General features: G+C 43.6%; 1 protein-coding gene across 1 annotated transcript in view; it reads left to right on the forward strand.

Annotated features, from left to right (window-relative positions):
* CADM1 (cell adhesion molecule 1) overlaps positions 1-15,837 on the forward strand; it is a 349,055-nt gene that overhangs the window by 324,048 nt on the left and 9,170 nt on the right. The window contains 2 exon segments of the mRNA XM_049778681.1: positions 891-923; positions 8,645-8,698. Coding sequence (XP_049634638.1) covers positions 891-923; positions 8,645-8,698 — 87 coding nt within the window.

Raw genomic sequence — 15,837 nt, forward strand, 5'->3', positions numbered from 1 at the left:
CTGGTCAAAGGACTTGACAGAAGGGCCTGAGAAGGAGACTTGCAAACAAAGTCTATGTTGTCTCCAGACCTTTGCCCTCAGCTACCAGCAAAGGGATGGCCTGGCTGCTTCTCTTAGATGATGCTATGTGATTCACAGAGGCGTATGTCAAAGGTGTGGACTGGAGTGTCACCATTTCAGACATCCCCACTTAGGGATTAGTAGCAGGGAATGTGTGTGTCCACATATGTTTGTATATCTGTTGTGGGTATGTCCATGTATCCAGGCATGGATTAGAAAACCTGCCACATGTGTCTCCCACTTGATCCACCTATCAGCTGGACCCTGCTGAGTTAAAAAACACTGGGCCAAAAACTTGAAGGCATAGCTTCATCCACGGGTTTCTGAGCATAAGCTATAAAGGGCCCTAAGAGCACAGTTGATTCACTGGCACTAACTTAGCAGTACAAAAAAACTCGGCGCCCAGGTGGAGCAGGTTCACCCAAAGGCAATGTTTGAATGTTGGGATCCATTGTTGAGGTAACCCTCCAGCTGAGCTTGGATGTATTAAAAGCCAGTCTCCCAGGACCTGAGTTTGCACTGGTGCTTCGCATCACTTTGCATGTTCCCCTGACAATTGACTAGCAAGTAAATGTATCCTGGCAAGACCCCAGAACCAAAGGATTTGCTGTTTTCCTCCCTGGCTCGCAGCTTTGAGCTGAAGGCATGTCTTAAAACAGTGCAACTCACTTCAAATGCTTTTTGCTTTTCATTTATTATTGCTTGTCACGCGATGTTCTCTGAAAGCTTGCTCATATATTATCTGTTCCATTTTTTTCCATGTTTCCCTTTTTTTGCATGCCGTTCCTCCTGTTCCTTCCCTTCCTCCAATCCTCTGTTCCCGTCTGTAGACACCACGGCGACGACAGAGCCAGCAGTTCACGGTTGGTATCACATTCCTGTTTATCTCCTTTCTCAGCATTGCTGAGAAGCAAGGCAAGCCTGGGAGAAAGAGAAATGTAGTCTTCAAAGGAAATGGTGCTTCACGCAGCCTGATTTGAGACATAGATTCTCATTCCAAAGGCTTGAAAGGACGTCGTCTTGTCATTTCTGTTGTGAGTTCAATTGCCATTGGTTGCTGCTAAGCCGAGGCATGGTTTTCCTCGTAGCCAGAACACCGCCCAGTGCGGAAGAACCAGGGGCGTCAGAAAGACAGTTTGCTTTCCAGTAGTAGCCTCTAGGATGAAGGCCCCATTGCTTTGTTGAAAGGGGAGAGCCCTGGGTATGTTTTGCAGAAGAAGGGTGTATCACACTTGATAGGACAGTTTGGGGGTTGGGGAGCAGTATTGCTATTTAGATTTCTAAGGCAGTGGTGCAGAAAATTGCTTCTCTTGAAGGCCAGAGTGATAGTACAGCAGACAGAGCACTTGCTTTGTTTGAGGCCAACCCAGGTTCTATCCTGGTACCCCAGATGGCCCCCTAAGCCCCTGAGTTACCCCTGAGCACAGAGCCAGGTATGGCCCAAAAACAAAAAAGAAAAAAAAGAGATTGTTGCTCTTTTAACAGCATGTCTCTGTTCCCATTGGCCTCTAGAGCCTCTTACTTCTTCACTCTCCACCTCTGTTGATACTTAGAAAGTTTACTCTTTTTTGTTGTTGTTTGTTTGTCTTGTTTTGTTTTGCAGGGAATTTACTCTTAATGTGGCAGGAAGCCTCTCTAAACCAAAAATGCTACTCTATGTCAGTTTTAACATTAACCAATACCTTAAAAACCCTTTATGTAAGGCTGTCTTGAGAGCCAAGTACAAATAAAGGTGGTTATGATTTTAACCAAAGGTAATAATAAAAGTCAGGTGAGAACTCAGAAGGGTAGAGAAGGAAGTGAGTGTTCAGCCTCATCACTGTTCCTGAACTGAACATTCACTCTGTCAGGTCCCTACAGTGAGAAACTTAGAGAGATGCTTCCTCTGTCTATATTAGCTCAAATCTTAATGAAGAGAAGTTACTTTTTTTTTTTTTTTTTTTTTTTTTTGGTTTTTGGGCCACACCCGGTGACGCTCAGGGGTTACTCCTGGCTATGCACTCAGAAGTCGCTCCTGGCTTGGGGGACCATATGGGATGCTGGGGGATCGAACCGCGGTCCATCCGAGGCTAGCGCAGTCAAGGCAGGCACCTTACCTTTAGCGCCACCGCCCAGCCCCGAGAAGTTACTTTTTAAAGAAGTTGAATTGTAATTGTTGAATCTAAGGGGAGTATTATAGTACAGGTACTTCTATCTCATTGGAGCAGCACTGAAGTCTATTATTAAAATGAAAAAAGAAAGAAAAGATGATGCTCAAACTTGACTGTCCAACTTTTATGCACACTTTTCATCATCCACTCTCTGACTTTCTCAATGGGTCTCCTTTCCAGGATGTTGGAAATCTTTTATGTTAAAAAAAAAAAAAAAAAAACCTGCCTTTCTAGGAATTGTCCTGAGATAGTCTTGGATCTTGGCAGATCTCCCATCCATTCAGACTTTTTGATGAGTTTTGAGAAACCAGAACAAATGGAAGTGGTAAGAGTCACTTCCCTCCCTAGGCCATTCCCAAGCCAGTCTCCTGCCGTTGCCACAAAGAGAAAGGGTCATTAAATAAGTTAAAGGGCCAGCTACACGATGATCATGAGAAATCAATTAGGTATAAAACTTCCACTTTATAAGGTAATGCCCCTACATCCTTGCTCTATCTCATGCATTGCACTCCATTAAGCTTAGTTATTTGTAGGTTTCATCGTTAATTGAGTGCTTCCTGACTTTTATTGATTATTCTCTGGGCTTTAAGGTTTTCTTAGTGTCGTCCAAAAGATTTGTTCTATTTAAGATGCTTTAAGTTCTGAGTTTCCTATAATTAACTTCAGGGTCAAATGTAACCAGAAGGTTCTTGAATTCTGTGAGATCTTTGAAGAAATCTTATTTTTTATTTCCTAAGATCTCCTGTTCGCTAGGTCCTTCAATAATAGCCATCATTTATGTGACTCCAGTAGGTGGAGTTGGGTAGGCTTGGGTATTCAAAGTAGAAGTAGGGTCCCTGGTCCCCCAAAAAATGATTGAACTTGAGGCACTAATCCAGATTTGAAGAGACCTCTCTGGAGGTCTTTACCTCCAGAGAGAGGTGATGAGGGTGTCTGTTTGTGACGCTCTAAGAGAGGTGATGAGGGTGTCTGTTTGTGACGCTCTAAGAGACATTTGGACCAGGTCTTGGAAGTATTCCTGGCAGGAAACTGAGCAGCTTGTGTGTTGTGAGAGGCTTATAGTCCAGAGTGCTACTGATTTAAGGCCCATGCAAAATAGACCCAGAGCAAGAAATGTGGAGAGATAAAAAAGAAATTGTGGGTTTTGCTTGCACCATGGGCCAATAACATCCACACAAAAATGTGTATGCATATAAATTCAAGTATAATGTAGTATAATTATATAGTAGTATGTATTATGTAGTATAATGTTAATGTAGATATTGACATCTATGTGATTCCTAAATAGAAGATAAGTGATACCCAATGTGGTACATTTATAAACAGTCTCCAACATGTCTAAAATTCCCATTAGCATTTTCACAAAGGGCTTCTTTTATTGAACAAAGGGTTTACTTTTTTTGATTTACTTTTTTTTATTCCCTAGTCCATACTAAATAGCTGTAATGGAAATCAAAATATTATCTTTTGTTTGCTTGTTTTGTTTCTTGGTTTAGGCCACATCCAGAGGTGCTCGGGGGCTTTACTCCTGGCTCTGTGTTCAGGTATCATTCCTGGCAGGCTCAGTACACAATATGAGAACAAGGTCAGCTATGTAAAAGGCAAAAACCCTACCCAGTGTACTATCACTCTGGCCCCAATGTATTAACTAGAGTTTGACTTGATTGAGGGAAAAAAATATTCCAGATCAATTGTCAAAATAGAATGTGGTAGAAAGCAATAAGCTACAAAATTGATGTTAGTTGAGTGTATGAGGGCTAAAATCCAGATTCTTTTAGCTAGCTACCATCTGACTCAGATTCATTTGAGAATCATCTTGAGATATTCATTATGGAGATTTGAGCCTTGGAAAACAGTAAGTAGTTCAATAAACTTGGCAACCTAAATGACAAGACAAACTAGGCCAGTCAGTTATGACCATTTATTGGTATTTATTCATTATTTCTGGCTGGATTTACTTCTGATTTTTTTCTTTTATAAAATGAGAAAAATATTTTTACTAAACAATAACAACTTTTCCTTTGAAGACTCATTAAAATACTTTAATTCAAGCTTGTGTTGCTAGTGTATGTATGAAGTATAACCAGTTGTTTATGTATGTTGATCATTTGTTCTTATCAAATATTGGATTGGAATAAGCATGTACTGGAAGGGTTAGAAGTGCATGGGCATGATTCAAAAATCAAATGGATTTTCTCCAAAAAAAAAAGAAACCAAACAGCAACCAGCAGCAACAGTAGCGTGTTCTTAAGGATCTAATCGGTGGCTATGATAAACATAAGCGAATGAATGGGATTTTAAGACTTAGGGTGGCCAAAGGAATCTTCTTTAAACAAGGGTCTTGAGCATTTGTGTTTTTGGAGCTCATCCTTAAGGCCTGGACAGGAAGAATCCTGTGTTCTGTGTGCATGTTGAACGATGCCGAAAACTCTGCCAGACCCTGGGACCACGTCACTGGGACATCCCACCCCCACCTTCAGCCAAAATGCATGAGTGGTTCACAGCACGGGTGGTGTAGCTGTGATCATGACCGTTGATGTGTGGGTGCGTGTCTGTTCCTTATGTTTGCTCAAACGTGGGCGCTTCTCTGTATGTGTCTTGTGCCTTGTCCTTTTTCTGCCCTGTGTGTCCCCTCTCCCTTCTCCCATCCACCTCCCACATGTGAGGGTCTGGGTGACAGCATGCATGTGGTCTGGAATGGTCTGGAATAGTGTTTGTGCTTTTGCTGCACTGCAGTCAGCTGGCTTCCTCTGGGATTGAGGTGGTTCTCTCTCTCTGTCTCTCTGTCTCTTTCTCTCTGTTTGTCTTGCTCTCTCACTTCTCAAGTCTTCCTGTCCTTTCTGTTCTTTTACTTTCTACCTCTTGATACATTGGAGGCAGATGCTCTCATGGATTTCTATATCCCAACTGAGTTTTTAAATAGTTTTTAATCCAGTATGAAATTATAGTTAAGACTCAATCGGGGAACTTTTTCTTTTTACTCATTTTGGTTTCCAAGTGTTTAAATACACGCTAAGTCAGACCCGAGGTAACTGCACACCAATCTCCCTTTTCCCTGGATTACTTTATAAATAGTATGAGCCACGATAGAATCTTTAAAGCATATGAACATTTTCCTTTTTTCATTCATTGTGGGGGGATGGGAGCGAGGATTTTGTCGTCCATTTTCTGGATAAAGAGCCAGCAGTGCGCATTATTACAACCTCTATGTCCACCCCCTGTGTGTGTCCCCTCTGCACATCTCTGTATGAGCACCCAGCAGTAGCATTCAGTGGCTGTCATTCAATCCAAGGACTGCAGACATTGGACGTTCTTGTCCAGAACAAAGCTAAAGCGTTGGCCAATGGCTGCAGAACCTGGAGACTGGGTTTCAGCCTCGATATGCACTTGGGAAACAATGTGCTACTGTTGAACGGCGTGAACCAAATTTCTGCTAATGGGACAAAGGGAAAGACTCTCCACAAAAGCTGACAAAGCAGAAAGAACAGGATGACCGAGTTTTTAGGCTCAAACTATGGGGAGAGGAAGGGTAGGGCCATTGAAGGTGGTGTGGTTGATGAAGCAATGGTTTCTGTCATCTCCAACTGATCAGATGTAGGCCATTTAGGTAAAAGAGAGAAGCCTTCACCTCCTTCTGCCTCCTGGAAAGAATCCTCGGCCTATTTTTGTTGCTTCTCCTTGACATTTTCTGAGACAAGGAAACTGATAAGCCAAACCCACAAACATTCCAACTTAATCTCAATTCTAAGTGTCTTGAGGATTTTCTGTGGATTATAATTTGGACTTTTTCAGTAGCCTGGTTTAAAATGGCCACGTCCTAGCACTCCTAAAAGCAGCCCTGTCTGTGGAAGAGCAGTGAGAGCTGCCAATTCCCAAGGAGAAGTGGGGCCTGCATGGCTCACCAAATGTGGGCTGTGTTGCATCTGCAGAGGAGAACAATTGACACGTTTTATAGGGCTATGTTTGCACTTTAGGATTACATTAGTTGCTTTAAAAAAAAAAATCGCTCTCAGGGCCTCAAAGTAAAATTTAGTCAGTTGAATAAATTTTGAAGAAATCAGTTGAAGAAGACATTTTCATGTGAAGTAGCAAGAGAGAAGTTTAATGAGTGATAAGAAGATTTGAAGAGGAAGACCAAGAAGTCATTTCCAACTTACTATTCAGTTGTGAAGATTTCCTTTTAAAGATGATTTCCTGCTTCATACAAATGGATCTTCATCTTTTTTCCTTATAATGAAATGAGAGGTAGTTTATTTTTAACAAGCCAGAAAACTACACCTAAGACAAAGCAGTTCGGGACAGTAACTTTTGTTTGTACTCACTCTGCTGCTTGCAACTGCCTCTGAATCATACTTATTCAGGAATCATCGAATTGCAGAGAGGCGCTGTGACTGTTAACATTTGAAGTTAATGCCACTCGCTTAAGAGACTTCCCACTACCACACAGAATCTGAGCCATAGATTCCAGGTGACTTGGACATCTTTTTAAATTTATGTCATCTAAAAATGACAGTTTCATCCTTATTGAGGTATATGTCAACTATCTGTTGTTGTTTTTTCAGTAGGGCACTTTGCATATCAATGATGTTTCATAGTTATATTTTGTAATTAATTTCTGAATGCCCTCCTCAGGCACACCCTCCACTCCTGCCAGTAGCAAAGCTGCTCCTGGCTTCTTCCTGGGGCCCCGTGGGCGCCCAGCACATGTGTAGGACGCTCTTTGATATTCACTGGGCCACATAGAAGTGAGGGATTAGCCTTCGAGAACTGCAAATTCATAATTAACTACAGAGGAGTGCTTTATGTTGCCCATTTATAACAATTATTCAAATAATTGTATTCATCAGTCTTTATACAATGGATAAAGCCAATTAGAAATAGGACCACTTTTCAACCAATCCGTTTTCAGAACAAATGGCTAGCGTCCCTGCCTAGTTGCCTCTAATTTACTGCATTGCTTATGCCCAAATCCATAGTGTGAGAACAGCCAAGGGACTAGAAATGCTCCCGTTTTACTTGGCACCTGGCTTTGAATATTGGCACCTAAAGGTCATTGATGGAAATCCTTCTTCAAATGCTGCCGGGGCAATGGCTTCCTTTCCCAGTGCCAACTGAGCTCTCTAAAACGCTTTGCAAAATCCAAGCTTCTGTGGAAATCCACGCCCGACCATTTCTACATGAACACTCTATTGAGATGTTGTTGATTTTCTTTCACTCCTTTTTTGTTTAAGGTTAGTGCACTCAGTTTGACATTGCTTGTTTCCAGAGCATTTGTTTTGGTTACTTTTATGCTCTGGCTGGCACTTCGCTAAGCATAACTCCCAAATCATTAATTCGGCAAATAATTTATAGCATCCTCTCTGCCTAGCTATAAGAGAGAAAGACAGAGGGGGAAGGAAAAAAGAAAGTTAGCCAGGACATGTTTCTCTCTTGAAAGAGTTTCAATTTAATAGGCCCACAGATATCTCCAAATGTGGATTAACAAATCGTACAAATTGGTCTGTGAATTGGAGAGGCTGGAGAAAAAAGACAGGACTCAGAACAGAACAATGAAGAGTCAATAGAGGCCTTGTTGGGTGGCTAACAGTGTGTGGTGGTTCGGAAACAGCATTTGAAGGAGCAGCTTGCACAGAGACCTTGAGGAAGCAGAAGCCACCCCCTGGGTGAGCCGCCATTGTCTCTCCTCTCCGTCTCTTTCTAGACTCATCACCACTGTCTAGCATTGGGGGTGCTCAGAGAGAGGCAGTTTGAGCCCCACTTGATTATCTCCTGACCTAACTGCTTTTTCAGCTTTGAGGGCTTTATGGCTCAGATGAATAATACCACTGAGTTTTGAAATTCTCTTTAAAAAAAAAAAAAAAAAAGACGCTTTTGTTGATCTGATTTTCTGATGAAGGCATAACCCACAATCTGCAGTTAGCAGATGCTGCGCCATTTTGAAAGAAGCAATCCAAGATCATCATAAATTGCCAATGAACTGTATTTGTCAGTATTGGCAAAGGATTCCAATTTGCAGTTAAATAAAACTCACAGACATCAGTACATAACATCTAAATATCTTTGTATTTGAGCTCTATCAGAACATTGACAACTCACAATCAGGCTTCCTTATTTTTTCTTTTTTTTTTTTTTCTGCATGCTGTTATGAATGAGTGATTTTAAACATGCACCTTCAGGTTTCATGTGCTCTAAAAGTGGAGACTGAGGAATCTTTCTGCCTTGATTGTGTATCAATAACAAAATTAAATGATTGGGAAAATGTGCTTAGAGATTAATACATTCAAGCAATCAAACAAAAAAAAAAGCAAAAAACCGGGGAGATAGCAAGAGATTTGGCTCATGTGTTTTTTTAAGAGACTCATCCTCAATTTTGAAGTGTTTTGTTTATGTCCCATGAGGAATGAAAAGAAACACGATTTGTTTTTACTTGTAAGGCCTTACTCAGTTGCCCAATTCCGCAGAAGAACTGGACAGTGAGGACCTCGCAGGTAAGGGCTAGTCATTAGGTAAGGCCTGCAGTGACCTATCTTGGGGGCTGTCCACTTTGACAAAAGGGCTGTTTGCTTTGCTGAGCACTTGTGGATTTTGAGACTAAAGAAAAGCAAGTTTTTACACGTATTTCCTTCCTGCCCACTTGGCTCTCTTCCTTCTGAAGAAGGGTCTATAGGTTTCAGATTGGGGTGATGTTTACTTTAGCAGGGGATCTAGAGCATCTTTGGGACTGTACCAAAGTCACTCATGTTCAAAGGCTAAAAACGATTTTTTATGTTCTATTTAATGGCTCAGGTGAAATCCTGTTGTGCTATCAAGCAACTCTGAAGGATGTGGGCATTTTGAGACAAGACTATTTTCACTTATTTGTATTCACCATCTACTTCTGTGGAACAGACTAGCAAAGGCTATTTTATACCTCTTTTAGAAGTGGAGGTGGTGAGGGAAGGCCCAGGGGGAGGGGGTGATTGTTTTACCACACACCCTGATGTAAACTAATTACCCACCTCAGACCTTTTTCACAGCACACTGAGCTCTTGCAAAAAGTAGGTTTCATGCTTGATTCCAGGATTTGGGTGTTACTAATCCAAAATAAGAAGCATATCCTAAAAGGGAGGGAGAAAAGGTCAGAGCTAAACAATTAGATGAGCTCCTGTGATGTGGTGGGCCTTCTCGCCAGCCAGGGACTGCTGCCTTCACGTTTTCAACAGTCACTTCTTAATAAATCAATAAATCCCCTTCCTCCTCGAGGCCTTGCGCCAAGGCCAAGGGCAGCTGTTGCAGCGGCATTGGAAAGAAAGCTCCCATAGCTTCTAGAAGAGACTTCAGCTGCCTCTCTTCCCATAGTTGGGCTTGAATTCTTTGAAGCCAGAGCTTTCCATACGAAGTCCAGGGACAGACTGCTCTGGGCTTTCTCAAGCCTCAAGGAAGCCCATACTTTCCTGTCCTACAGCCCCACAATCCAGTTGGAGCTGAACTGTTGGGTGTTTCCAGAGCAGTGGGGTCAGGACTCACCTTGGTCTTGTTCAGCTGAGGCTGAGCCTGCTGTGGCAGAGCCACTCAGTTGACCTTTATTGGCTGATTCCCCACTCTCTGTGAAGTTAAACAGAGAACAACAGAGAAGGAGCCCACTACCAAGGGTTTAGAGGACAACACAAGGCTGATGATTGCCTTTTTGCATGAGGGTGGAGTTCAGTGCCTGGCTGAATGTATCCTCTGTTCCCTGGGCCCCAACAAGACCAAATTCTCTGTGGCCCTGCTTGCTAGCAGTCTGCTCCCCAGATGTAGCTCACTCAGAAGTAGCACAAGAAGAAGTCACTTTCCTCTTTTGGAAAACCGGAGACTGAGTCGGGCCCCCACACTGCCTCAGTGTCATCTATTAAGGAGCACCCTGGGCCTCTCGCTCTGTGCCGCCTTCAATGTGGCCTTGCTACGGTCCCATCCATCATCTGCCCGTCAGAAGCAATAAACCAACAACTGTTTTGTGTTCATAACAATTCTGTTAAATTAATAATTACGTGGCACCCCCCCACCCCCCAGCATTGCGTCTGCTCATTTCTTGGGTGCCATAAGTCATGTTCAACATTCACTGATGATCTATCGGGCTGCGGCTGGGCTGCCTTTGCATCTGCTTTGATGAACCAATCAAAAACTGATTAGCACCTTTGTTCAAAGGGGGCGCTGATTAATCAATTACTATTGATTGTGAGCTTGGCTTCACTCGGCAGCAAAGAGACATCTGAAGGGGGAAAAAAAGCCAACCAATAAAAATTGAGCAGCTGTCATAGTGTTTAAATTTATTAAAACAAAATACATTATTTTTTATGAAGCTGTCTTGGAATGGGTCACTGAAGGGGAGCATATTGATTGAGAAAGGATGAACTTCTCAAATTTCTGTAGCCCAGAGACTGAATTCAATTATAATGCAAGACAAACAGGTTAACACCCATCTTAAACAGTCCATCAATAAATTAGCGTAGGTGTTGCACAGTTAGTGCTAAACTGTGGTAATGAATAATATTACGATCCAGCCCCTGCTCCATCTGGGCAGAAATTTCATACTTTTGCTTATTATGGGAAAATGTTCTGTCCTACAATTTTTTTTTGAAATAAGGATGGTGGGCTTTTTCTTCTCAGCCCCCCACCTCTACTTGCCAAGGCCACCCCCAGCTAATGACAATTTCACAGGCAGCATATGGTGCTCCTTCCTCGCCCAGTAAAGCCAGTTGCCCAGCTGATCCGTCTCTTTAATCTGCATTAAAAAATTAGGCTCGTGTGTAGTTCAGTGATTTAATTATTGCCAGACCTGGGGAGCTTATCCAGTTTCCTTTGAACTCTTTCATTTACTTTTGGGGTGTTAACTTTATTGATGAGGGATCCACAAGAATTTTAAATTGTTTTATCAATTACATCTGCTGTTTCCCAGTGACAGCTGGTGGTTATTGCCACCCATGTGGAATAGAATAGCTTCAAGCGTATTTGTCTTTCTATTTTTTTTTTAAAACTTTGGAAAACTGTCTCCAACTGCTTCCCTCCCTTCCACCATGGAAAGCTCTTCAGGGGCTGGATAGTGGACTCTGTGGTGGTATGTGAGGGGAGTGTCAGGGAACCACCCTCAGGCACAGTCCCAACAGTCCCACAGTCCTCTGCTTCTGAAGCCAAACCACCAATAAAAAACTCCAGAGCTGTCACACTTCCCCCCAAAATGTGTTTTCCACTCTTTTTTCTTAATTGTTTTTGTTTGGGGCCACACCCAGTGGTGCTCAGGGATTACTCCTAGTGGTTCCCGGGGAACTTTATGATACACCATAAAGAATGAATCTGGATTGGCTATGTGCAAGGCAAATGCCCTCCCCACTCAGAATGTGTGTTTTCCACTTGTGCTATACAAATAAGAATGTAATCTGGAAGAAGCCAATAATCCTTCCTACAGTCTTGAGCAAAGTATGGGTGGACTTCAGGTGATGTGAATAAGCCATAGCAGCTAGGTCCACCATAGACCCCTTGAATGAATGGATGACAAAACAAAAGCTCAAAATCTATATTTAGAGATGTGGGTAATGGACCTTTGGGTGCAGATTTTCCATCCTGGAATGGGCTCTTCAATCCCTGGCCTTTGTGAGTGCCCTCAAGGTCAAGCCCAACTTGGCTTGAAATAAGAAACACAATAGCCTTGGGGACTCTGCTTTCTAATGACTCCTACATAAATAACGGTCCAGATTTGGCATACTAGTTTAATGTCTTGGTAGATTGTTAGCTAATGATAAGAAGGAAAACATCAAGCTGTAGCTGGACTGTTCCTGGGTGGGCCCATCAATAATTCAATGTTATTCAGCTCACATTGGTCTCATATCTCCAGCCTAAAGAGTCCCCTCGTCCACCTAGGGTCTCATTTGATACTTATTCAACACAGTGCCTTGGGTGCCTCCTCCATGCCTAGGTACCAGGGAACAGCAATGAAAACTTCAACCTGAAGCTTCTAGAGACTCAACTGTGCCTGGTCTCTGCTCGGGAGAGCTTTGTCCGAGTGAGGGAGATAGGCTTGAACCCCAGCCTAATGGCAGGCAGTGGCAAATGGGAAGAAAATAATACTGGGCAAAGGGAAAGAGGGTGACTGGCAAAAGATGAGAGCCTAGCAACACTCCCCAAGGGAACTTCCTTGAGAAGACAGTAGGGTTCCAGGAAAGCCCCCAAGAAAAGCTTGTTCATCCTGGCTTTCCAGTGAGGGCACTGGGGCTGGAGGAATTCAATCGGCTACTCAGGAGACCCTTGGAGTAAGATCCTGGAGGTCTCACTGTTCTACAGGAAGTAGGTGGTTGGTTAAAAGGGATCCTCCTTGCCAGATGGAATTCATACTTTGCTCTGGAAACATCTTAGGAATTCTTCCTACTGGACCCTTTTCAACTCAGGGTGCACATTCAAGAAACAAGGAGGGGTAACCAGGCACCGTATGACCCACCCCAAAGTCTTTTTTCAGTGTTAAGTCAAGAACTTTCACCATCAGGAACATTTGCTCTCCTCAGTGGATATGGGTGCCATTGGCACATTGACTCCCTAAATCATGGAATCTATTTCCCATTGAGATTTCTGGATTGCCAATGCATCCTCCAGGAGACGCCTGACTGAAATTCCATATGGCTATAGTTCAAGAGATGGTGCCCACATATGACTTCCTTAGCCCATCAATCTACCATTTCCATCACAGGGTGGAAGAAGGCCACCAACAGGAACACCCTTCCTTACTGAAATATGGGCAGGTTGCATTCATAAAATCGGGATTCCAGTGCTATAGATGAGATGTGGCTGTAAGGTGACTGCCATATGCATAGTCCATCATAACTCACACTCAAGCGTCCGAGGTGCCAGACTGAAGGTCGACGCTCTGGAGAGATTCAAATGGACAGTGTTTTTGGTGTGATGTGACGGCTTAGACCTGATTTTCAAATGTACCTGACTCTGAGGGAAGCTCCATCTCATCTTCCATGTCTTCCTGTGTTGCTCACTATGAAAAAGGCCATCACAGTTGTTCATCCTCGTCACTGAGTCAATGGATTTGTGAAACCCTGTCCGTCTGGTCTTGGTGCTACTGGTTATCATGGGGGAAGCCACAGCCTATTGCCTCTTACGGTTTCCACTGACTTTGCTAAACTAACTTGATTGTTTGGAATAGGAGGAAAAATCAACAGGGGGCATGAGGAAATCCATACACCCTCCTACTCTTCAAGCTTTCTGTCCTCAGGACATTGAATATGAATACTGTTTGCACCTGAGCTCCTCTCAGAGGGTTGGTCTGAGTCATGAATTGCCTGAAGCCAAGAGGCTCCAGGTCACTCTGCCCTCATAAATGAAAAGAAAGGACTCAGTGAATGCGGCTCATCCAGTGTTTCAGGGCATCTTTCCATGTGAGAACAGAACTGAGTGGGCACTACCACACTCACCCCCAAAGTATTTGATGCCACAGAGTTGCAGCTCAGAGCTGGAATAAAGCAGTCCTTTGGCTTTCAGAGAGCAGGTTGAAACCTGGCTGGTGCTCGCAGGGGGTCTGTGATCTGCTAGCCCCGGGCCCTCGTAGCACTTTGGTTCTGAGTAACCAGCTTGGCCAGCTGACCCGATGTCACTTGTGACAGCACTCATAATGGTTCAGTGGACTGACAGACTGAGGCTCCACTTCCAGCCCTCCACTCACCAGCCCAGCTTGTTTCTGGAAAGTTCTACAGGTGACACCAGGGCAAGTCGGTGGCAGCTACAACTTTCCCTTAAGTAGCTTTCTTATCCAATGGACATGTGCTTGTGGCTCCAAATGACATCGCTAGAATGAACCTCAGCTGCAAGGGCATGTGAGGGCTTCTGGCGTGCAGCTTCCCGACTTTCTTCCTCAAGTTCTTTCTCTTCTTGCCACTTTCTGGGAAGGCGGGAAAGAAAGGTTATTCTGCATCTGGGCTCGTGTGCTCCGTTATATATTAGCATCTTAATGGAAAGGTGTGCATGTACTGTATACATCTACCACTCTCTGACAAGAGGGAATTAAATGTCAGAAGGATTTGTAGCATCTATAATTGAATTGGTGCTGAGAAAGGCAAATCTTAAAGAAGAATAACATATTAGGATTAGCAAATAATGTGGCATTTTGTCAGTGCGTGCCATTCAGCCGGTTCCCCTTCAGTAATAAAGTTGTGCTTTTTAAAATGCACACTTACTTTGCTTGCCATGACAGGAGCTACAATAGGTGATTGGAACATGAAGCTGCATTTTTCAGCTGCTGCCAGGTTGTCCTGTTTTGTTTTGTCTTAGCGGTCAGATTAGGGGCTGTTTTTTTAACCTCCGATTTGAAAAAAATAAAAAGAAATCCAGTATCAAGCTTTTTTCCCCCTAGCAAGAAGGAACGAGTGACATCATCATCATTGAAGCTTCCTCAGAGAGAGACTAATCCTCGTGCCCAAGGAAGCTAGAGGCAGCCTTCCCATTAGAAACATCGCTTCTAAGACTTTTTTAATTCAACTGGCAAATCCAGCAAGCTCTCTGCTTAGGAAAAAGACCAGAAATCAGCCAACAGGAAAAACTGTTGTCATCTTTTTTCTGGCTGTCCATAGCTGTGGAAATCAGAGCATTATGAGCATCGGAACTGTCCACAGAAGTTACAAGTTCCATTAGAAACTCCCTTGTATTTCAGATATAGATTTAGGTGGTACTAGGGATTGCATCCAGTGACTCACAGTGAAGACATGCTCCCTACCACTGGGCCTTTAAGTACTAGTTTCTTGTTCTAGCACTTGGCAGGACTCCGAGGCTATTCCTGGCGATGATAGGGGGAACCATAACCGGTGCCAGGGTTTGAACTAGGGTTGCTGCTTGCAAGGCAAGTGTCTGACCTCTGCTCTCTCTGGCCCAAGTACTGATTGTTTGAATCAGACTTAAGGTGGATGTGAACATATGAAAAGAATAGATCCGTATGATTACAGAGAGTATCTGACTCCCTGAAATTTTGCCTGAAATTTGGAGGCAGACCCATAGCCATCCACCATGCAACTTAACATTGCTGTTTCTCTGTCATCGTCAGCTCCCCTTGGAGCCAGGCAAGGTGGGCAGGCCACGGTGGCATACGGAGTTATGAGCTTTCTTTGCCAGGACCTCATCAGATATATACCCAGCTGTTCCCTGTCTGCCCATGGTTGTCTGCCATTGGATGCCTTCAAGGCCAAGAGACTGCATGGCAACGTATGTGATGTCTCTCATGCAGGGTGGTGAAGGCATCACAGAAACCCAGATCAGGGGTCGATCTCTGTAATATGGGCAGCTGGACTGGAAAGTAACGAGGCTATTGAAGGGGATTCTAGGGGCAAGAGCCAATGGAGAAGAAGGAGGCGGTCCCAAAGTGTTGGGAGGAGGAGACTGAGTTTCTGCCTGTCTTCTCTAGACCCAAGAAGAATGGCCCTTTCACAGGACCCTGGAGCAACTCTCTGTAGTGCCAGGTTACTCTTGGGAGCGCTTCTGAAATGTTGGGGTCCCTGCAGTTGCTCAGATGTGAAGGCAGTCCAGGTGGTTGAGTCACCCACTTAACCTTCTGCACATGACTGATAAACCCTCACATGCAGCCAACCTGACCCAGTATTTTGCCTTAAGAAAGGCAGACCCATGA

Source organism: Suncus etruscus, chromosome 8 (assembly GCF_024139225.1).
Source record: "Suncus etruscus isolate mSunEtr1 chromosome 8, mSunEtr1.pri.cur, whole genome shotgun sequence".
In the NCBI taxonomy this organism is placed as follows: Eukaryota; Metazoa; Chordata; class Mammalia; order Eulipotyphla; family Soricidae; genus Suncus; species Suncus etruscus.